The sequence below is a fragment of the Budorcas taxicolor genome, chromosome 10 (assembly GCF_023091745.1).
Source record: "Budorcas taxicolor isolate Tak-1 chromosome 10, Takin1.1, whole genome shotgun sequence".
NCBI classification, from domain to species: domain Eukaryota; kingdom Metazoa; phylum Chordata; class Mammalia; order Artiodactyla; family Bovidae; genus Budorcas; species Budorcas taxicolor.
In genome coordinates this window covers 98,365,779-98,388,262 of record NC_068919.1, presented here as the reverse complement: position 1 = coordinate 98,388,262, position 22,484 = coordinate 98,365,779, and the positions used below count along the sequence as shown (strand labels likewise).

At 44.3% G+C, this 22,484-nt stretch overlaps 1 protein-coding gene across 4 annotated transcripts in view; it reads right to left on the bottom strand.

Annotated features, from left to right (window-relative positions):
• Positions 1-1,775: 1,775 nt before the first annotated feature.
• The window catches only part of ZC3H14 (zinc finger CCCH-type containing 14), a 39,686-nt gene continuing 18,977 nt past the window's right edge, over positions 1,776-22,484 (bottom strand). Inside the window, exons 10-17 of one of the 4 annotated variants that reach the window (XM_052647243.1) lie at positions 15,280-15,354; positions 8,844-9,003; positions 7,871-8,103; positions 4,890-5,010; positions 4,007-4,143; positions 3,663-3,751; positions 2,545-2,651; positions 1,776-2,048 (exon numbers count right to left, since the gene is read on the bottom strand). In XM_052647243.1, coding sequence (XP_052503203.1) covers positions 2,042-2,048; positions 2,545-2,651; positions 3,663-3,751; positions 4,007-4,143; positions 4,890-5,010; positions 7,871-8,103; positions 8,844-9,003; positions 15,280-15,354 — 929 coding nt within the window. In that variant the 3' untranslated portion in view covers positions 1,776-2,041. The remainder of the gene's footprint in view (positions 2,049-2,544; positions 2,652-3,662; positions 3,752-4,006; positions 4,144-4,889; positions 5,011-7,870; positions 8,104-8,843; positions 9,004-15,279; positions 15,355-22,484) is intronic. The other 3 variants (XM_052647244.1, XM_052647245.1, XM_052647246.1) reach the window with 3 other exon arrangements.

The window sequence follows — 22,484 nt, the reverse complement described above, 5'->3', positions numbered from 1 at the left end:
CAACTGAGGCCAGGTGAACAGCCGTGACAGGCCGTGTAGATTTATTTTTTAACCCAGAGGGTTGTTCCCGTGGGTAGTACCTGACTGAGCTCCCCAATTTGTAAGCTGAGCTCTCCCCTGGTACCGCTGGCCTCCTCTCTGTAGGCAAACGCATGCCCGGACACCCTGGTGCCACTCACAGCCACCTCTGCTCCCTTCCTTTTCTGTGAACTTTTTTGATGGTGGTTCATTTTGGACCAAGTTATAGTGAACTTCTGCCTGCCCATAAACCATAGCAACTGAAAGATGAAACTCTTAATGCATCTCCTTAAATAGAAAAAAATCTGATTTCAGCATATTATTTCCTCACAAAATGGCTGAACTAAATCACTTGAGCCCTTGTCTCCCGTTTACCTTCTTTACAGTGCAAGTATGAGAATACAAATATACTCCATTTATGAGCATTGACACTAAAAGTCTGTTTAAATTTCTGTAAATACAATTTAAAACAAATTTCTTCTGTAGAAATAAAGCATCGCAAGTAAGTCAACACTCGAATGAACAAGTACCTTAGATTTGGTGGAGTAAAACTTTTCAGAATGAAGTGGAATTGCCATTTCACCCGAGGCTAACCACACGGTGGCTTAATATATGCCCTGTGTGCCATCTTGCTTCTTCTGATGTTTCAAGTCTTATAAGCACAGCAAAGTGCAACTTAAAAGATGGTTTAATAACTGGTTAATTCTTTCTTCCAACAGCAAAGAGATGGCCACAAGGCTGCAGGTTTTAGCATCTCAAACATGGACTTTTACACATATGTAGTTTCATTATCCCTTGGATGTATGACTAATAAGCATGTCAAACAACGTGTTTTTTTTTTATAGTTTAATTTGGTCCTTAGAATATTTTGAACTTTACTATCCTTTTTGCATTAACTCTTTTTTTCTAACCAACTTTTAGCTTTACTTTTTAAAAAGCTACATTGTCTTTTAAAAATCAGTGATCTGTTATTTAATTCTAAAGAATTTGACACTTCTTGCCTTAACAATTTTAAAACCACACACAAAACTCTATATTTTCATTCAGTATCCCGAAAGTTAAGTCCTATTTTGCAGTTTACCCATCTGATCTCTGTAATTATATAGTCTGTCATTTAAAATATACTATTTAAATCTAGTTTTTACATTTAAAAAATTATCTTCAATAATAACTATATTTTCTGTGGAGTTATTTCTGAGAATGTTATTTTTCAGAACGTGGGAATATGTATGTATAGCTATAATCTTGTGAGTTAAAGTTTGTTCTGATACCTTATGTATATACTTGTAAAAAATATTTGTATAATTTTGTGATAATGTAGATCCCCCAGATACTTATTTAAAAAGTGTATGTTAACAGTAAATGAAAGCATTTTAACGAACTGTTGCTACTTTTTGCCTTTTGCATTCCAACTATGTTCCCCTGCACGCCCCACCTCACTCACCCTTTCTCAGAAAGCAAGGGAGCAGACATTTGGGAGCCATTCACCAAAGCAGCACTCAACTCAAAAAGCCTTGGTAGTCAGTCACTGTGAAGAGCAGGACTGAATAACTGTGTCATGCCACCTCAGCACTCTGGGCCACTCCCTGTTTTCTGGGGAGCCAGAAAGTGAAAGCAGCCATCCAGCTTCCGGAGTAAGGGCCCCCCTCACTCAGCGCTGGACACGCGGCACTGCTGCACCTCAGCTGGACCGTCGGCACCAGCAGTGCTAGCACCACGCTGTCAGTTCTGATACCTGAACACAGCAGTGTACAAACATGCCTCAAGTGTTTTAATAGAGTTCAGCTTTTCCTTAAACTGTCTTTCCACAGTCAAAACAAAACAACAAAAAAAGAGCCAATGTTAAAATCACTTAATAAACTTACAAACTTGAAAAATCAGACACTTCAGATAGGCAATAAACTTCATATCATGAAAGCAATATATTCCAAGTTTCAAAGACCTGACAAATTCTGCAGAGCGTCTTTCATCAGTAGACGGAAACTCTCAAACGCCACCGTCTTCTGTCAGGTAGGACTGGGTGTCACTCACTGAATAAACAAAACCAAAAGTTTTCCAATTAACTGCTTTAATTAACATCAGTTAATAGAAGTTCAGTATTTTCAGACAACATTTGCTCTACAGATTACAATGTAAAGATAAAGTTTGTAAAAGAATAAATTATATAAGGTACATAAAAGATACGAACATATGCATTTAAATGTAAGGGTCACAGTAAAAATATTTTGAAACTTAATTTCAATGTTTAATAATGTCCAAGAAAACTGATGTGAAAATTTGTAATCTGAAGGCCTTAAGTTCACATAGTGTGTTCAGAAGTTAAAGGAAGTCTGAGGCAAACAAACAATTGCTGAATGAAACAAAGTTTGGTTTATGTAGTGAATTGTCTTGCCAAAGACCTTTAATTGAACAGCAGACAAAAAGTGATCCTTCCCCCAAATTTGTATGCTTACAAATTTAAGAAAGTATTACATATACTAGAAAACCATTTGAAATGACATTAGAAAAACTACTTCTAACCTTTACCTGGTCTGAGGTCGAATCCATTTCAAGGCATGTCGTGGTGGTACCGCAATGGTGGGATGGTAGAACGTGCAGTCAGGCCGTGTACACTGAGTGTTAAATCTACAGTGCTACAGAGAGAGAACAGCTTCAACACGTCTGCAGAGCTGATGCAGAAACCCACAGCGACCTGCGGGGCAGCAACCAGCCCATGAGGGCAACAGGGCAGCAGATACAGACTGTTCACGGCGACTTTGATACTACTGAAGCCCTCAAACAGGAACCCCCACCAAGACAAAATCCTAATCAAAGAGTAACAAGGTAAACTTCAAACGGAGCCTGAGCATATAATAGAGTTCCTCTCGTTCGTGCAATAGCCACGTGCCCATCCTGCCCAGCACCCCCCATTTTCACCCTCAACTGCGTCCTACCGCAGCTGGGGAACTGAAGACCTTTCACATGGTCACTAGGCTGCCGTTTCAGAGAGGTGATTCATTCCAGCAGCCAGACAGCTGGAGCCACATCGACCAATCTCTAGCGCAGACAATTATAACCGCGGATACACATGTGGACTGCAGATGGCGTCAGTAAGGACTACTGGACCTCAGCGCCTCCGGTCTGGCATGAGGGTGGGGCAGGGGGACACACGTTTGGGGCAAAGAAGAACGGAGCCCAACGAGCAGCGGGGAGCGTCCCTCTCCCGGGAGGGGAGGCTGCTGCGCTGGGCCGCTCAGTCGTGTCTGAGTCTCTGCGACCCCACAGACTGCAGCCCACCAGGCTCCTCTGTCCGTGGATTCTCTGGGCAAGAACACTGCAGTGGGTTGCCATGCCCTCCTCCAGGGTGTCTTCCTGACCCAGGGATGGAACCTGGGTCTCCTGCTTGGCAAGTGGATTCTTTACCGTCTGAGCCACCAGGGACACCCACAGGAGATTAGTCTACTAACATTAAACCAGTTCAGACAACTTGGCCTAACGGGCCACACACAGGCTCAGGGACAACTAGGGAATAACTTAAAGGTCTTAAAAACCATGAAGTTAACTCTTAACAAAAAAGTTAAACTGGGAAAGAAAAAAGACAATATATAGTTTGCTAGTGAACAGGCTGCCACTAAATTCCTTTTTGGGAAGGTGAAAGTTCTTACTTTCGGATGATAGAAGGGACACTCCATTTTCTTACAAGCTGGGAAGTAGCGGCACAGCTGACTACTGGAAGGCGGTGCTGCTGCTGTGACTGCAGAGATGAGATTTGCAAAATCATGTTTAGTGCAGTTTGTGGATGTTTTTATGGGAACCACTTTAAAAAAGGGACATCTGTAATATTCACTCCTCAAGATACAATACTTTAGAATGCTACAGAATGGACACACCTGTTCTGTAAAACTAGTTAACTGATTCTTACACAATGATCTCAAACTATTTCTTTTTAATTCAGTTTAGTCACAAAACTTTCCCCTCTTCACTCAAATGCAGAAGTGCAGTCACTGACCTGGTTTTGGAGGCGGTCCTGGGGCTCTTCGGCTCGTGTGAGTGAAGGGACAGTCTGGTTTAGCACATTTTGCATCGTATTTACAATTTGGATGAACAAACAGACACTTCTCAGCAAATTTACAATTGGGAAAGGCTCTGTAAAACAAAACATAGTATTCACATTTAATCTTAGCACATTTTGCATCGTATTTACAATTTGGATGAACAAACAGACACTTCTCAGCAAATTTACAATTGGGAAAGGCTCTGTAAAACAAAACATAGTATTCACATTTAATCTCCCAAACACATGGTTTTTTGTAGAGATGGTCCGTTGTGCGCTTAATTCCATCACTACTTGTGTTGAGAAACACTGAAGTAACAAAAAAAAAGCAAACTCCCATTTCTAAATGATGCCAGATATCAACACAGGACACAAATGCCTATTTCAAAGCCTGGGGGGGTAACAGACTTTCATCTCAGGCCAAGTCACCATGAGAAGCAGAAGTGTTTCTTGGGACAGGAAGAGACACCGTCTACTCTGTAACTGAGGTCTCTCTAACATTTTATGCCAACAGGGCGTTTGCTACCACCAGTGTGTTCTGGCGAAACTCTTGTTAGCCTTTGCCCTGCTTCATCTTATACTCCCAAGGCCAGACCTGTCTGTTACTCCTTCAATGTACAGAATCCTCAAAGAAACCCAGAAGTTTCAGTATCTCAAGAGGCAGAGAGGCGACCCCTGCCGCCTCACCCTCAGACACCAGTGTGTGCTGTCCTGAAGGGCACACAAGTGCCGCTGCGGCACGCAGTTACAAAGCTCACGCCTGGTCACAGGAAAGAGCCAGAAGGAAGCTCTCCCGAGGAAGTGACCTGAAAGCCAGGAGCAAGCTGCTGCGACTCACTTGCAAGGCGACACGGGGTGATGGTAAGCGCACTCGTCCCCGTTCTTGCAGGCAGGCCAGTACTTGCAGCGCTCCAGCAGCTTCTCCGGCTTCTGCGCCACGCTCAGCTCGCTCAGCTCAGCTACAGAGGGGAACGAAGTAAAAGTCTTTCACTCAATATAACCAATTCAGGACATGACACCTTTAGTAAACTTCCCTCAATACCCAGTCTTAGAACCTTATGTTCTTCTAACAAATGAGTCCAAATGATACAACTAGAATCTTACAAAAGATTACTAGGGTGCAGACTAGTGTTCTCACTGGGAAGAGGAAAGTGGACAGGGACGGTCAACAAGAGTCAGTTCTCCCTGAAAACGCCAACCCTCATAATTATTTCAGCTGAATGAAGATTATAAGAGAAAAGAGTGTCAACTAGGGAAGCAATAAAATGAAACGGGAACTGGAAACTCGAGGTGATAAAGAACGGGAAGACGATTAGCGTCTAAAACCAAGTGTTCCCACTCGCCGAGGTATGCGCAGCTTTCTAGGTACAGGTGATAAATTCACATCAATGGACAAAGGGAGGAAAAGATTTTGCCTAAAGCATCACCAATGTCCTATGACCCAGAGGGGCCCAGAGGATCACTTATCAGATCAGAGTGAGGCTGTCCAGATGTAAGGTGGTCCAACGGAAGAAAGCCTCACAGAGGAGACCTGCTCAGACAAGCGGCCTGGAGAGTACACGCACGGCCCCGAGGTGCTGCTCAGCACCTCCCCTCCCGGGGCGGGCCAAACGGCACCATCAACGACGCCGACGCCAGAAAACGGCACTCGTGCCACCAGACTGCCGCCCGACTCGGGAAGCAAACACCTTTTCATCTGGGATCTAAACTCTGTTTTTGGGCTGAGCTATGCGGCACGTGGGATCTCCGCTCCCTGACCAGGGAGGGAACCCAGGCCTCTGCAGCGGGAGCTGGGAGTCCTAACGACTGAAGTCCCCCATGACATCTAATTTTTAAATGACAGCAACTAACGGAAACTTAAAACACAGAATAAACCAAGCAGCGCCTGAAGACCACAATGAGACGCTAGCTACTGACCCAAGACACCCGAGAAATGGGTATTCTGGAAAACGGAGTAGGGGAGCTACTGACAGATCTCAGGAGCAAAATACGAAAGAAGTTAGAACACCTGTGCAAGGAAACTCTCTTTCTGATGAAAAAATGTCATATATACACAAAGTTCACAACTGGTTTTCTCTAACGTTTACTTCATAAGCTATCAACACTCTTCCTGTTTAAGAGGCAAATTCACTTTTTATTGCAAAGTATAAAATCTGGGCTGCCGTGAAAGGCCAGCCAGAGTGGCTTAAAACAGCTGCTGCAATTGGTGGCATCCTTGAAACACCAGACAGGAAAGCAACTAACGAGTGTCAAAGCCTCACCTGGGCAGGCAGAGCAGGCCGGACAAGAGCCTCCTGATGGAGCCTTCTCGGCCTCCCGTGTCCTCTGCTGCAGAGCTCCGTCTGAGCAGCAGCAAGAAACTGAGAGGCCCGGGTCAAAGCCGTGATGCAGGTGGCTCCTCATCACCACGGCACCGCGCAGCCTGAAGGCAGCTTCCGCGACCCAGGGGTCACGGCTATGCTGCATACACCAATAAAGCTGCGCACGCACGTCTACATCTAAGCAAAGTCAGACCTCAAACTGCGCTTCTCATGTGGCTCAGGGGCAAAGAATCTGCGTGCCAGTCAGGAGACGCCAGTTCCATCCCTGGGGTGGGAAGGCTCCCTGGAGGAGGGCATGGCAACCCACTCCAGGATTCTTGCCTAGAGAATCCCATGGACAGAGGAGCCCAGTGGGCTGCCGTCCACGGGGCCGCAAAGAGTCAGACGCGACTTGGCAACTAAACAAGACCCCGAGGCACCAAAAATTAAGCTACCAAACTGAAATCTGAAGAACTGAAAACACTGGAATCTTCTCACATCTTAAACAAAATATACGGGTTCAAGAAATCTGAACTGCCTGACTACTGCAGTTCTTGTCACCTGTTATTAACACAATTTTTCTTCCTTTGAAAGAAAAGTCAAGATTTTACAACTCGCTCCACCTATCAGAACTGATTCACAGCAGTCCACTCTGTTCAAGATCACAGCAATTTGTCCTTTGCTCACTGACGATCTCCCCCTAAAGGCTACTGTATTTTTAGTGACTAACAAAGGTATTTAATTCATTTTCGTATCTCTAACAAGAGGATTATTGTGGGAAATTTTCAGAACCCATTATTGCCTTTTCTTTGATGCTCTTCATATTTAATATTCAGTAATTGTCTCCCTTACCAATGAAAGTGTTCCTAAAATCTTTATGTTGTGAGGAATATGACTGGTATTCATATAAAGAATGAAAATGCTCGAGGCACTGCACTGGCCACTGATTTCCAGCGAGAGAAGCATTGCTCAGAAGCGTTCATCTGCCTAAAACCACGTCACTATTTGAACTGAGTTCATCTCTACTACTATGCTTCTATATCAATGTAAACAAAAGGTTTTTTCCTAAACCTCCAAGAAGTACTTTGAAGTATCAGGTAAGAAACTCCTTTCAAGGGAATTTCACTGAAGTAGAAATAACATCAAAATCCAAATAGAGTTTTCTGTCCAGTTAATTACTAATTACAAGTGTAACCAACTACTGCTGCTTCCAGGGGAATATAACATGGTTTCTAAATGGGAAAAAAAAGGGTAAACAAGGCACCAAGCAAGAATTCATCCTTTAACAAGCATCACAGAGAGGTATTTGTTGCCCTCTATGGTGGCACTCCATTTTAGCACACACAAAGGACAAACAGTTTCAAATTCAACTGGTCATTTTGTCTGAAGAAGTATAAAGGCCACTACCAAATTATAAATAAAAGACCTCCAACCAATATTCATTCGAGGTAGAGACACACGGCAAGGACGTCCTTCACGACGCCAGCACCCTGAGAGGGCGGGCTGAGCCCCCACACACCGTTTGCAAAGCTACCATCTGGGTCCTCAAGCTGCCTGCTCAGCACGTGCAACTGCTGCGGGTGGAGGAGGCCCGCGAGTCCCCCGTGTGAGGCTGCAGGGTGCTGTGCGGGTCTCATTCCTTCAGAGCACATGTCCTCCTCTTGATCTGACATGTATCCTGGGGGGCTGGGGACACCGTCCAGCGTCACTATAAACTTGGGACTCGCAGGTTTATCTGGTTGTACAAGATCTCTGCCAGACAGATAGAAAATACCACAGAATTAGGGAAACGCACAGAAAGCCGAGCCTCCTACAGCGCTCTTCAAAAAGCTACCACTGCCCCGACTGGTCTGCGGTTTCCTCCCTAACAAACAAGCCTTGACAGGACTCCCAGGGACGGCTAGTGGGTTCCTGCTCACGCACGACGACTAGGGCCGACCACTGTGGTGGCGACACCAGCCCTTCAGGCTGCCCTCAGGGTGCCCTCCCTCAGCCCTGACCCCGGCACCCACTGGGCCCTCACAGGGTCATGTGGAAACAAATGGAGAAGTCGGCACCTATGCTCAGAACACAAGAGCCAGCCGTTCTCTACTCACACCGAGTTTATCAGCCTGCGTCTGTTTCCTTACAGAACAGTCAGTCATTACCTACAGCGATGATCACCCCAACCCAGTCTGCTAACTCTCTGATTGAGAGGTCCTAGCTCTTAGCATCGGGCTTTTAAAATTTCATTTCCTGGACGTGCATAAAGAAAATAATCTTATTAAGAGAGCTAAATCATACACTGACTTATCTGTATAACAGATTTCTGAATAAGAAAGAGGAACTGAACTTTCTGAAAGCTGGGTGAGCCAGATGATGCACGGCCTGACTTCTCAGTCAATACAGCGTCTACACTAGGGGCTGGGACGGGCAGGAGGGAGCTGGGCACTGGTGGCTAACCTCCACTATTTATCAACACACGAGCTACACGAAAAAAAGAAGCCATCTACCGTGTCTGCACAAGGTGTCCTGAAAGGGCCCGAAGGGCATCTGCCGTCTTCATCCCCGCCTCCTGGTTTGCTGCCACTACTAGCTCCTCAGACAGCTTTGGCTTCTTCAGAATAAATGATCTCGTGTCTGCATGGACCATGGATTCCATGTCATAGTAATCTGAGCCAAAAAAATTGGCCACAAATGTTTACTTTTGAATATAACTTGCATTCCCAACATCACACACGTGAGAAGAATGTCAATCCTTTATATATTTGTAATTATTTTAAAGGAAAGTTACAATGGTTCTCCTTAGGAATAAGGCTGCAATTCTATGCCAAACATCTTTTCAAAGAAGTCAAACATTCCTTTGCTCATACAGCGTATTACCAAGGCATTCTAATGAACTTCCTGCCTACAGCAGAGAAGAAAGGTTCTTCCATGAGGCACCTACGGGATGTTATTAACAATATAAAGTACAATGATACTTTCTATAAACAAAGAATACAGACTCCTAATGTACCCCAGAATCATGATACGAAGGCTGTTTTTAAAAAACTCTTTCTAAACTCTGTTTTGTTCATTTTGCACACTTATAGAACAGCACACACCCTGATGAAAACAGTAAGAGTGGCATAGTTTCTGCCTGGTTGAAGACAGACTACTTTGAAAAAGAATTGTAAGATGAATAGACATTGATAAAAATATAGCAAGGATAACACTGAACTTAATGCAAGCAGCCACAGATCACATCACCTACAACATAACTTTCAAGCTCAACTACTTTATAAAATACACCAAGACCTGGAGCCCAGAACACGGACCGGCGACGCAGCAGCAGGCGTCAGTGACCAACGTTAGGAGCAGCTCTGCTCCTCAACAGGCAACGGAGACCACAGCTCAGAGCACACTGACTCAGGGCCGCTCACTAAGTAAAATGGATCCTGAGAGCACTGCGCTGGCTACACAAAGGGAAAACAGAAGAGCGCAGGGACCCCAGGGCAGGCTGAACAGATTAAGCAGCAAGAAGGCTGGAGGCCTACAGGGTCTTGTATGCGCCCCTGTGCCAATGGGCTTGGATGCTGGTCGAGAAGTAATAAGTAAACCAGGCTTTCTAAGCAGTGAAGTGGTATGAGCAGGGTTTTTTTAGAAAGACAGACAGTGGCAGGAATGGACTGGAGCCCCACGGGGCTGCTGCCCACGCTGTCACCCTCTTGCACACCTAGAGGAGAGGAAACACATTCCACACTCACGTGGGCACCACCAGTGACAGCACGCGCATTCTAAACTGCCAACCAGGAAGGAGGCAACCTGCTCCCCCTGCAAGGGCAGGAGAGACGCAGACGGGAACAGGAGGAGAGGGAGGAGCACGCATCAGGACAGGGCAGAGCGCAGACTTAGCAGCGGGCAAAGACACATTTCAACTGTGGACTTCTTTAGCTTGAGGTCTTTGCAGGACTCTCAGCTGTTCACAAAGAAGTTGAAAACTCAGATTTAATTATTACGAGCAGGAAAGAAGAAAGAAACAGAGTCTCTGCTGATGGTGAACTGAGAACATGCGGTGAACGGTCCATATTCAGCATGGCTATCTTCTCCCTCAGCCCTCACAGGGAGCCCAGGAAGCAGGTCCCTGCCGGGCTGCACTCAGAGCTCTCCTCTGGCTCACCGCGGCCGGACAGCTAGCAGACGGAGGGGCCAGCATGCGGTCTGCGGGCTGCGGCTCCTCAGCACCCGCTTTGAGGGACACAGCAGTTCTACTAGTCTGCATCTGGGAAGAATACGGACGAGATGGAAACAACGCTCAGGGCAGGACACAGGATAAAGGTAACATTTTAAGGGGCAGGAGAGGAAGGGAACTGAATAGGAAAAGGAACTACTGGAAAAACAGAGAGTGAAGTCCCAGAAGACCAAAGATAGAAGACGGAAGACAACATGGGAACGTCAGGGCTACACATCACAGAGTACAGAGAGGTGTGCACAGAAAACAGCTTTATTCTCGACACGAGCCTCTCGTCACCCCGAGCGTGGTCTGGGACAGGCAGAGCAGACAGATGGCAGAGTTAGAGACACCTCCTGGGTGAGGACCACAGGCTGAATCCACACATTTGCATCCTCCTGAAACTCTTAAGGCCTTACAAATAGCTGTGAAGAGAAGAGAAGCGAAAAGCAAAGGAGAAAAGGAAAGATATAAGCATCTGAATGCACAGTGCCAAAGTACAGCAGGGAGAGATAAGAAAGCCTTCTTCAGGGATCAGTGCAAAGAAATAGAGGAAAACAATAGAATGAGAAAGACTAGAGATCTCTTCAAGAAAATTAGAGATACCAAGGGAACATTTCATGCAAAGATGGGCTCGATAAAAGATAGAAATGGTATGGACCTACAGAAGAAGAAGATATTAAGAAGAGGTGGCAAGAATACACAGAAGAACTGTACAAAAAAGATCTTCATGACCCAGATAATCACAATAGTGTGATCACTCACCTAGAGCCAGACATCCTAGAATGTGAAGTCAAGTGGGCCTTAGAAAGTATCACTACGAACAAAGCTAGTGGCGGTGATGGAATTCCAGTTGAGCTGTTTCAAATCCTGGAAGATGATGCTGTGAAAGTGCTGCACTCAATATGCCAGCAAATTTGGGAAACCCAACAGTGGCCACAGGACTGGAAAAGGTCAGTTTTCATTCCAATCCCAAAGAAAGGCAATGCCAAAGAATGCTCAAACTACCACACAATTGCACTCATCTCACACGCTAGTAAAGTAATGCTCAAAATTCTCCAAGCCAGGCTTCAGCAACACGTGAACTGTGAACTTCCAGATGTTCAAGCTGGTTTCAGAAAAGGCAGAGGAACCAGAGATCAAATTGCCAACATCTGCTGGATCATGGAAAAAGCAAGAGAGTTCCAGAAAAGCATCTACTTCTGCTTTATTGACTATGCTGAAGCCTTTGACTGTGTGGATCACAATAAACTGGAAAATTCTGAAAGAGATGGAAATACCAGACCACCTGACCTGCCTCTTGAGAAATCTATATGCAGGTCAGGAAGCAACAGTTAGAACTGGATATGGAACAACAGACTGCTTCTACGCAGGAAAAGGATTACGTCAAGGCTGTATATTGTTACCCTGCTTATTTAACTTCTATGCAGAGTACATCATGAGAAATGCTGGGCTGGAAGAAGTACAAGCTGGAATCAAGATTGCCGGGAGAGTCAATAACCTCAGATATGCAAATGACACCACCCTTATGGCAGAAAGTGACGAGGAACTAAAAAGCCTCTTGATAAAGTGAAAGAGAGTGAAAAAGTTGGCTTAAAGCTCAACATTCAGAAAACGAAGATCATGGCATCTGGTCCCATCACTTCATGGGAAATAGATGGGGCAACAGTGGAAACAGTGTCAGACTTTATTTTGGGGGGCTCCAAAATCACTGCAGATGGTGATTGCAGCCATGAAATTAAAAGACGCTTACTCCTTGGAAGGAAAGTTATGAGCAACCTAGATAGCATATTCAAAAGCAGAGACATTACTCTGCCAACAAAGGTCCATCTAGTCAAGGGTATGGTTTTCCCAGTGGTCATGTATGGATGTGAGAGTTGGACTGTGAAGAAAGCTGAGCCCTGAATGATGCTTTTGAACTGTGGTGTTGGAGAAGACTCTTGAGAGTCCCTTGGACTGCAAAGAGATCCAACCAGTCCATCCTAAAGGAGATCAGCCCTGGGTGTTCATTGGAAGGACTGATGCTGAGGCTGAAACTCCAATACTTTGGCCACCTCATAAGAGCTGACTCACTGGAAAATACTGATGCTGGGAGGGATTGGGGGCAGGAGGAGAAGGGGACAACAGAGGATGAGATGGCTGTATGGCATCACTGACTCGATGGACATGAGTTTGAGTGAACTCCAGGAGTTGGTGATGGACAGGGAGTTGGTGATGGACAGGGAGGCCTGGTGTGCTTCGATTCATGGGGTCGCAAAGAGTCGGACACGACTGAGTGACTAAACTGAACTGAAACTCTAATAAAATGTCAGTAAACGGTTAAATTAAAAAACAAAAAACACCTCACAAAAAAGATAATTATAAAAGAAGAGATAACCAGGAACTGTCCTGATGCTCCAGTGGTTAAGAGTCTACACATCCACTGCAGGGGGTACATGGTACGTCGGGGGCAATAACCACATTTTAAAGGAGAAAACTAACTTAGTAGATCTCTAAAAGCTGAGTCTTCAACTAACAGTGAAGAAATATGGATCCCAAGCTTCTTCCCAGGCCAACAAGGGGGCCTGCGAGGGGCTGGGAGAAGGCAGAGCACAGCAGAAGCAGGTTGCTCTTCCTAAACTCTGTGTTCTCTGTTTTCTTTTCTGTTATTCTTACCACAGCTATTCCCCTACTGCGACCCTTGAAGACACTTGGAATAACTGGAGATACGCTTTCCTGTCAAACATTGCTCAAGAGGCTTACGGATGAAGCATCATGGTCTGACAGAAAAGGTGCAAAATTAACTCAATGCATACTATTAAAACTGTAAAAAGCAATTAGATTTTCTGATAATCTTTGACCACTTCTCCCCTGGAGCAAAGTGGAGCTTTAGACTCCTGAAAAGGTAAAAACAGAGGGTTTCTAGACTAATGAATGCCAGCCATGTTGAAAGAAGTACCATTCTGAAAACTGTGTTTGTGTGTGTGTGTGTGTGTGTGTGTTTGTGTCTGTGTGTAGTAAACATCACACAGTAGTCACTGCTGAGGTGCCTCCCTCAGAGTGTGTGTGTCTGTGTCTCTGTGTGTGTATAGTAAACATCACACACTAGTTAATGCTGAGGTGCCTCCCTCAGTCCCGTCCCCACTGAGCTCCCAGAACCCTGGCACCCAATCTACTTCTTGAACGATCTTTCTCTGGAAAAGCCGACCAACCTAAAAGACTCAACAGACACAGGCATCACAGCACCGCCAAAGCAGACAGGCCAGACAAGCCACTCTTCTACTGCAGGACCCACATTCAAAAGTCAAAAGTCCCTTACCTCATCCTCTAATTAATGAACCCAAAAGGCCAATCAGCTTAAGCGCCCCGCTCTTAAATACAAGTCAAGCAAGGATCCTCAGACATCTGAGAACCTCTATCGTGAAAAACAGTGATCAAAACCAACCACCTGGGGAAAACAAGACCAAGAAGGGAGGGGAGAAAATGTCCAAAACCACCTTTGATATCTTCAAAGAAAAAAGAAAGTACAGAGGACATGAAATAAAGCCAGGGTATTAAAAAAATAAACAGGATACGCAGGACCAAAAGGGCTCTCAGAGATAACAGGAAGTGGGGGGAGGCAAAGTGCTCACTCATGACCCTGGACGTGGCTGGGTGCGGGCAGTACGTGCACTGTGGGTGAAAAGAAGTGAAGCAAACAAAAACCGTGCAAGCACAGATGATGTGAATGCAACGTGACTGACCTCAGCTACTGAACACCGTGAATGAAAGCACTCTTATGCAGACACACAATGGAATGCTGGCAAATGAGGGCAAAATCCAGGATGCAGTGCATCTCAGCACTTTTACGGACAGAGGGAGAAACCAGAGAGGGAGAGAGGAAAGCCACAGAAGGGTGTCAACACCAAAGTATTTGCCAACTGGGTACGATGTGGCATCTGGGCAGAAGGTAATCCTTGGAGAGAATAAGCACGCCTTTCTGAGCTGAAGGCCAGGAAGGGTAAGGGAATATCGTCGTTGACTGTGGAGTCCTGAACACAGGTGAGGAAAATTCAGTTAGGAGTCGATACGGAGCAGTTGAGGAACCAGAGCTTCCAACAACAGGCAGGTTTAGAGGAAACAGAAAAAAAAAAGGATCTGAATTTAAGACTCCAGGGATCCAATGGCCCCTCATTTATTCAGCAGTTATTAGCACTTCACACGCATCTGGCGGGGCCAGGCACTGAAAACAGGGATGTAAATAAGGCGCTCACCACGGCCCTGAGGTGGCCAGTGGTATGTGCCTGTGTGTGCTGGGGGTCAGGGAGACAGGTAAGCAAGTTACAGCAGTTCTGAGAATGATACACTCTGGGTAAACACCTGGCCACGATATTCTAACATGAAGTCGAAGTGAGAATAAGGTTTTACAGGCCAGAGGACACTAAAGCAGCTCAGAGCAATGGAGAAAGTTCGATGGAAAGCAGGGTAAGGATTCAAGAGGTCCCTAAAGCAGCAGCATGAGCAGCCAACGGTTTCTAGGGACTAGGGTGAAATGGTGTCAGAGGAAGCAAATTTCCATGTGAGGTGAACAATGTAAACACCACTCAGCATGAAGAAAATGCAGATCCTGACTCCTGGCCCTAAAATATTTTCACAGATGTTAATGTAGCATCTTAGGGCACAATCTAAGAGATACAGGATACATTAAATGAGGTGTAAGGAATGGAAATAGCAACTGAAAAATGCTAGATTACAAATGAAAATTTAATATTAGTACCAACCTTGACTGATCTGCAGAGTTTCTGCCATTACGGGATCAATTTGCAATCGGGATAACAACTGCCTCTGTTGAGTTCCTAGAACATAAATTTTAAAAATTTCACTATGCTTAAAAAAAAAACAATAGCAGCTCATATGCTTCCCAGAAATTAAGACCAAAATAATCTTTCTGGGTTCCTAATTGAAAGTCTTTAAAATAACTTAAAGCTTCCACAATACAATTTAATAATAATCCTAGACCAAAGGTCTGTAAGACAAAAACCTGTACTCAGGTTAAACCAAAAACGACCATGGTTCTCCCTGTCTGGAAGCTGGCTTCCTTCGACTGGAGAGAAGCACAGTGATAAAGGCAAAGGGCTGCGGAAGCCAAGGGGTGGAGCTGCCTGCGCCCTCGGCTGGCTCCCTGGGAGACGGGCGACAGCCGGCGGCAAAATCCCCGCGAGGAGGGTCTTCCTCTGCTGCTGGGCGCTCAGCAGGTGAGGCAGCCCCACCGCAGAACAGAGTTCCCAAAGGACACACTGAGGCCCAGAGGGGCACAGAGAGCAGCGCACAGGGAAGGGGACACTCGGAGCGCTGCAGCCCAGGCCCGACACCACAGAACGCGGGACAAGCACTCAGAGGTCCCGTAAGAAAAGACACACAGCTAGAGCATTCTCTCTTAAATGGATTCACACTTTTCTCAGTTACACTGCAAAACAAAAGAGAGACACAGAACTGATTTTTCTATCTTCAGGTTGAGGTTTGCAAGGGCGTCATCCTTCTCCAAACGCCCCCAGCCTAGCAGATACTCGGGCCTCACTTGCTGACTTAGAAGTGACACAGTACGGTGTAGGAAGGGAGGTAGTTGATAGGGTTCTGAACACTACTGATTTATCAGTAAGATCGTGCGTGCTGCTGCTGCTAAGTTGCTCCGTCATGTCCGACTCTTCGCGACCCCACGGACTGCTGCCCACCAGGCTCCCCCATCCCTGGGATTCTCCAGGCAAGAGCACTGGAGTGGGGTGCCGTCGCCTTCTCTGATCATGCACGCTAACGCTTAGTAAGCCTATGACGTCAGTTTCCCAGGACAGTCTGCTCACTCAGCGCAAGCGTGTTAAGTTGGCAGCTGCTTACCGACTATCATGTTTCATCAAGAGGTTTTTTAAAAAGTTTAAAATTTGCCAAATTTTTAAATATAAGTTACACTACATTACTCCTTAATGATGTGCCCTGCTCCCCAAAATAAGTTAATTTCTTCCAAAATTACCATGGGTGATAATCCAGTAAATCCTCGGGAGCTGACCCAAAACAGATATTTAGCCAAGTTGTATTCCTGAAGGGCTGCCTGGGAAACTGACATGCAATTAGGCTACAGGGAGTATGCTCTTCCAGTTCAAATACTAACAGGTCTCTTTAGCATCAACAGTGGACAATGACAGAATTACACACTTTAAAGCAATTTCACAAAATAGACAGATGCAAGAAGACCATGCTCTCACAGTTCAAGTTTTGTTTCACCTCCTAACCTTTTCAAAGCATTATGTTTAGAGCTCCATGAAGAAGGATGGGACTCTAAGGCATAGGCTTCTAAGGCAAATCACATGCACGACTTTGTCATCAAAGGTCCACGAAAAATTCAAGCTCTCTGTGACCTGCTGCCTCCATATGAAAACTATAGTCAAGTTACCCAATGAGACCACATTCTAAAAATTTACCTTTCTCAATGTTTCTAAGGAAACCAATTATTTTTACATCCGTAGTCCTTGACTGTGATTCAAAATCTACTTCCTCTTGAAGATCTTCAAACTGTCTGCTGCCTTCAGATGTTGAATACTCACTCATTTTAACCTCCAAAGATGAAATTTTTGCTTCATTCTGTGACACTCTAACATTAAGATCAAATAGATTTGCTTCCACTGTCAAAATTGCTGCTTTCATCCCTTTAATTTCATTGATATCAGTTGATATTTTCCTTAAAAGATGGGAAATATTGTCTAGCTCATCCAGTGAACAAGAGGAACTTGTTACGGAACCTAAGTCAACTGGCCCAGGTGAAAAGAAAATTGGTAAAGATGGTGATGGAAACCTTGATGACATTTCCACAAAATTCTCTCCTTCTTAATATTTGGTAATTTTTCTTTCACAGCTCACTAAGCTTTCATCAAAAGTAAAAGCAATCATTAAGGCTGTGACTTTAAGAAGTATTAAACATCAGTAACATTTTTAAACCTGTAATTGAAAAGATAGGATTGTACATTTCTGGAGTCAGAACTCAAAGTAAATCTGAAAATGCTCCACAAACCAGACCAGTTTTCTCTCTGCTTCAACTGAGAAGCTTTAACATGCAGCCCCCTGTGTCCTGTAAGTCTTACAGCTCCTCTCCCAACAACAGACCCTATTATTACACAGGAACAATTCTGGCTTGTGATTGGCTGGAAGCAGACAGGCAACACATCAAGAAGTTCCTATTATTTACCTCATATGAAAAGGGCCACTGAAGATCTGAGGCGTAAATAAGCAATATAACATAAAGTACTTTACACGTGAATATGATATGAACTTAATGTACTTTTGCTCATCAATGTACCCGTAATTGTCAAGTTCACATTATTTTTAAATCGCTTTATCTAGTATCTTGAATTTCATTTCCCCTTGAAAATAGTAACAGGACACTATTTGGAAGCTAACTGGACCTTTGATCACACCCATGCGTCTCTAATGAGACACAAACCTTATTAAAAATATATGTGGTGATGATGGAATTCAACTGTACTGATATGAGACGTGGTGGAAATTTAAAGACAGAGACGATGAGGACTTGGCCTTGGTTTGCTGCTAGATCATTATTAGGTGCCTTTTCACCTTTCTGTGGGCTGCCTTTTTCTTGATAGTACCTTTTGAAGCACAGACGCTTTGAACTCTGATAAAGTCCCACTTCATCTGTTTTTCCTTTAGCTGTATGTGCTTCTGGTGCCATACGCAAGAAGCCACTGTCTAGTCCAACGTCACTTAGTTACACTGAACTCTTTCTCCTAAGAGTGTTGTCATTTTAGTTCTTACACTTAGGCATCTGATCCATTTTGAGTTAATTTTCATATATGGTGTCGGGTAAGGATCCAACTTTATTCTTTTACGTGTGGCTATCCAGTTGTCGAGCATCATTTGTTGAAAAGACTTCTTTCCCCAATCAACAGCCTTTATGTCCTTGTCAAAATTCAACAGATCACAAGCACACTGGTTCATTTCTGAATTCTCACCCTGATTCGACCGATCTATACGTACTCCCTTATGCCAGTGCCAGGAGATGGCATCGCTGCAGCTCTGCAGTAAGTTTTGAAACTTGAAAATATAAGTCCTCTAATTTTATTATTTTTCAATAGTTATGGCTATTCCAAGTCCTTTCCCCTTCTATATAAATTTCAGAATCAGCTTGCATCTTCTGGAAAAAAGCCAGCAGAGATTTTTAACAAAGACTGAGTTGAATCCAAGATCTATTTGGGGAGTATCACCATCTTAACAAAATTAAAGCCTTCCGATCCAAGAGAATGTCTCCTGCATTCAGAGAATGCATCAGAGTATCTCTCTCCATGGCTATGGTTTGAGAAAGGTTTTTACTTTGGTCTATTCACTAAGCCAACAAATAAGCTGTGCAAGATATGAGGATGCAAGATGGTGAACACGACTCCCCACAGCCCCTCCAAAAGAATTTGTATAAAGAACTGCAGCCTTTGGCTTCCCTGTAACAGAATAAAGAAAAAGTACTGACATTTATATAAGAATCTTTATTTACTTCTTCACTCTTACCTGTAAACTAACCTAAATCTTCAAAATCTTTATACAGAAAATAGTTTTCAAAGTGAACAAGGCTTTGGAGCCACATGGCATTCCTCAGGAGCGCCAGCTAACAGAGGTGGCGTGGCACACCCTCAGCCCAGCACTCCCGCACGTCAGGGGCCACTGGGGGGCAGCAGACACCGCTGCAGTGGGAGGAGCAGGAGGCTGTCAGGGGATGGGTCACAAACAAACAGGAGCTCAGAAGGAGCCCATGGGAGGCTTCCTGCTCACCCACGTGTGCCCAGCTCAACTTCAGAATGCAGAGTAAGCAAAGATCCTTCCACAGACTCCAGTGTAAATGTTCATCAACAGAAAAAGTTCACATATTCTTGGGAAACCAGAACTCAAGAAAGGTTAAGGTCAGCAAGTGAGTGGCAGAGCCTGGTTTAAACCCTAGCAGTCTGTCTCCCTGAGCACCTACTCATAACCACTCTATTATGATACTTCTATGATACAGTAAATGGAACAAAATATATTACAAAGAAAGCCCACATGGTATAACTCTTTTTATAGATACATATATGTGTGTACAGAAATACACTTAGAATTCTACTCTACCCAGAAAGGATGGATATGGACAAACGTATTTTTTAAAATACTAAGACTACAGACACACACCAGTCTGCACGTGCAGTGCTTACCTCGGAGGAAGGCAGTGGGCAGCACGAAGAGGGGACTTTCCTTGCTTTCTCTGAATATGAAAACTCCTTTTTACTAAGAGTCTTTCACAGTGATATACATTAAGTATATACATTTATAGCCTCTCCTTCTGGAGAGTCCATAAAAATGAAGTAAAGAACATGAAAATGGCACAAATTCTTACCAACATATACCAGTGTAAATGTTCATCAAGACAATAATCCACTTCCCCCACTAAGGTGGAGAAAGGAAATCAGAAATTCTATTATATCAAAAATATTTTTTAATTTCTATACTCCTTAGAACTCTGTTTTTACATGTTCTTACATATCAATAATAGCATTTGAGTGTGTGTATGTAAACGAAATACATACACTGAGTGTACACACTGAAAAATGACTTTAGCACTGTATGGTTAGGGAGCAGATTATAGCAGATGAGGTTTCAACCACCTCTGGAAACAGGAAACACACACATGAAAACTGGCTGAGGCCCAGCAGAAGAGCCACAAACAAGACACTGGGGGAACTGTGAGCGATTTAAGCCCCAAATCTGGATAAAAACCAAACGATCAAAGTATAAAGTATATATTAGATGGCAGTTAAGTGCTACAGAGGAAAAAAAAGTTTTAGGAAAGTGGATTAGGGAGAATGGGGCTGGGGGCCTAGGGAAGGCCTGAGATGAGCAAGCTTACGGAGACAACAGGAAGAAAACACTCCCAGAAGAGGGCAAAAGCAGCTCACACATGCTCTTCTCTGAATGCTCCAAAAGAAAAACACACCAAGCACGTCTGAGGAAGAGCAAGGGGAACAGAATGGGGGGGCCTGGCAAGGTGATGAGATCGGGGAGGGCTTTTGTCCTTGAGAGTCACCAGAAGCTTCTGAGCAAGGGTGTGCTGGGATCCAAAAGTTTAAAAGGATCCCTCTCTGCTGTGGGAACAGATAGCAAACAGGGAAGTTTGCAAGAGACAGACCAGGAAGGACACTGCTGCAGTCATCAAAGCCAAGTCATGGACAACAGCTTACCAGAGGGCAACAGACGCAGAGATACCAGGGCTGGGTGAACTTGACTATGTCCTGAAGGTAGATGATGGCAGGGAGGAGAAAGGGAGGGAGGGAAGGGAAGGGAAGGGGGGGGAGGGGAGGGAGGAGACTGAGGAAAGGAGAAGGGCAGAAAGCATGAAAGAAAGAACAGCACAGGCTTCCGGCCTGAGCAACTGGAAAGGAAGGGCTGCCATTAACTAAAACAATGAGGGCTGGAGGGGGAACAGATTGGTCCGGAAGATGTTAGCAGTTTGGTTTTAGACAAGTTTAAAAGGGTTCACTATGTATCCAAGGAGATACATAAAACAGTTGGATAGGAATTCAGGTCCAAGGTCCAAACACAAATCTGAGAGTTGACAGTGCTGAGCCAGGTGAAATGAACAAAGGGGCACCCACAGATGAGAGGTTGGAGCAATGAGCAAAGATTTCGAAGGATATGAAACAAAAAACTAGCTTTTCTGAATGGTATAGGCACACATTTAAATGACAAAATTTTTAATTAAAAAAAAAATACTCTTTTCTAAAGAAACTCAGCAAATGATCTGGGGAAAATATAGGCAGCTAGTGGGAATATAAGGCTCCCCCAGGGAAATTCCTCTGCAATTTCAAGGCCAATAAAGCAGCTCCTTGCCTGCTTTATTTAAAACAAAACCTGCCAATGATAAAGCTTCCAGCCCATGCCCAACTCTAGCTAAGTCTTTGTACTGCCTTTTCTTAAACTAGGGGCTTAGCTGGTGGCTCAGATGGTAGACAATCTGCAGATCTGGGTTAGTCCCTGGCCTGGGAAGATCCTCTGGAGAAGGCAATGGCTACCCACTCCAGTATTCTTGCCTGGAGAATTCCATGGACAGAGGAGCCTGGCGGGCTACAGTCCATGGGATCGCAGTCTGACAGGACTGAGTGACTAACACTTTCTTAAATTAGGACCAGACTTGTTGAAAAGAGCCTACAAATGAAATGGCAAAAAGAGCAAACAAAAACTGATAGGAACCTATTTTGGGGGGGACAAAAAAGAATTCTTAAAACAAACCAACAAAAACCCTTCAAACCCTCTATGTTCCTCAGACAATCTGAAATGATCCTGTCTTCACCAGATAATATGAAAAACAAAACAAGGGAGAACTTGTGGAAATTTAAAAAAATCTGCCTGTTTTGAAAAAAAAGAAAACATAGGGGAACTGAAGAGAAAGTCAAGAAAATATTTCAGAGTAGAACAAGATCAAGTCAAAACTGAGGACACAAAAGAGATAGTAACTAACTAGTACCTAGACTCATCAGTAAATTTTAGACATCAAGAACACAGGGTAATGAGCTGTAATGGAAAAGAATCTGAAGAAAAAGAAATATATGTATGTATGTATGTGTATGTATGTGTATGTATGGATGAATCATTTTGCTGTACACCTGAAATAGAAATCAACTATTCTTCCATTAAGAAAAAGAGAAAATCTTAAATATAAACAAAGAAGCCTCAAGATAAAGAAGTCACGTCTTCCAACGTTTGAGGATTAAACTTCTGTACCGAATCAATTAATATCAATTAAACACTAGATTTCTAAAGGCCAAGAAACTTTACTTCCCATACTTTTCCCTAAGTCTCTTCGTGATCTGGCGACAAAAACAGAAGACAAGGGGGTCCAGGAAATGCAGTGTGAGTTCAGGGAGGAGTGAACCCCGGAACAGAGCCTTGAAGCAGAGACCAGAGCAGCCAG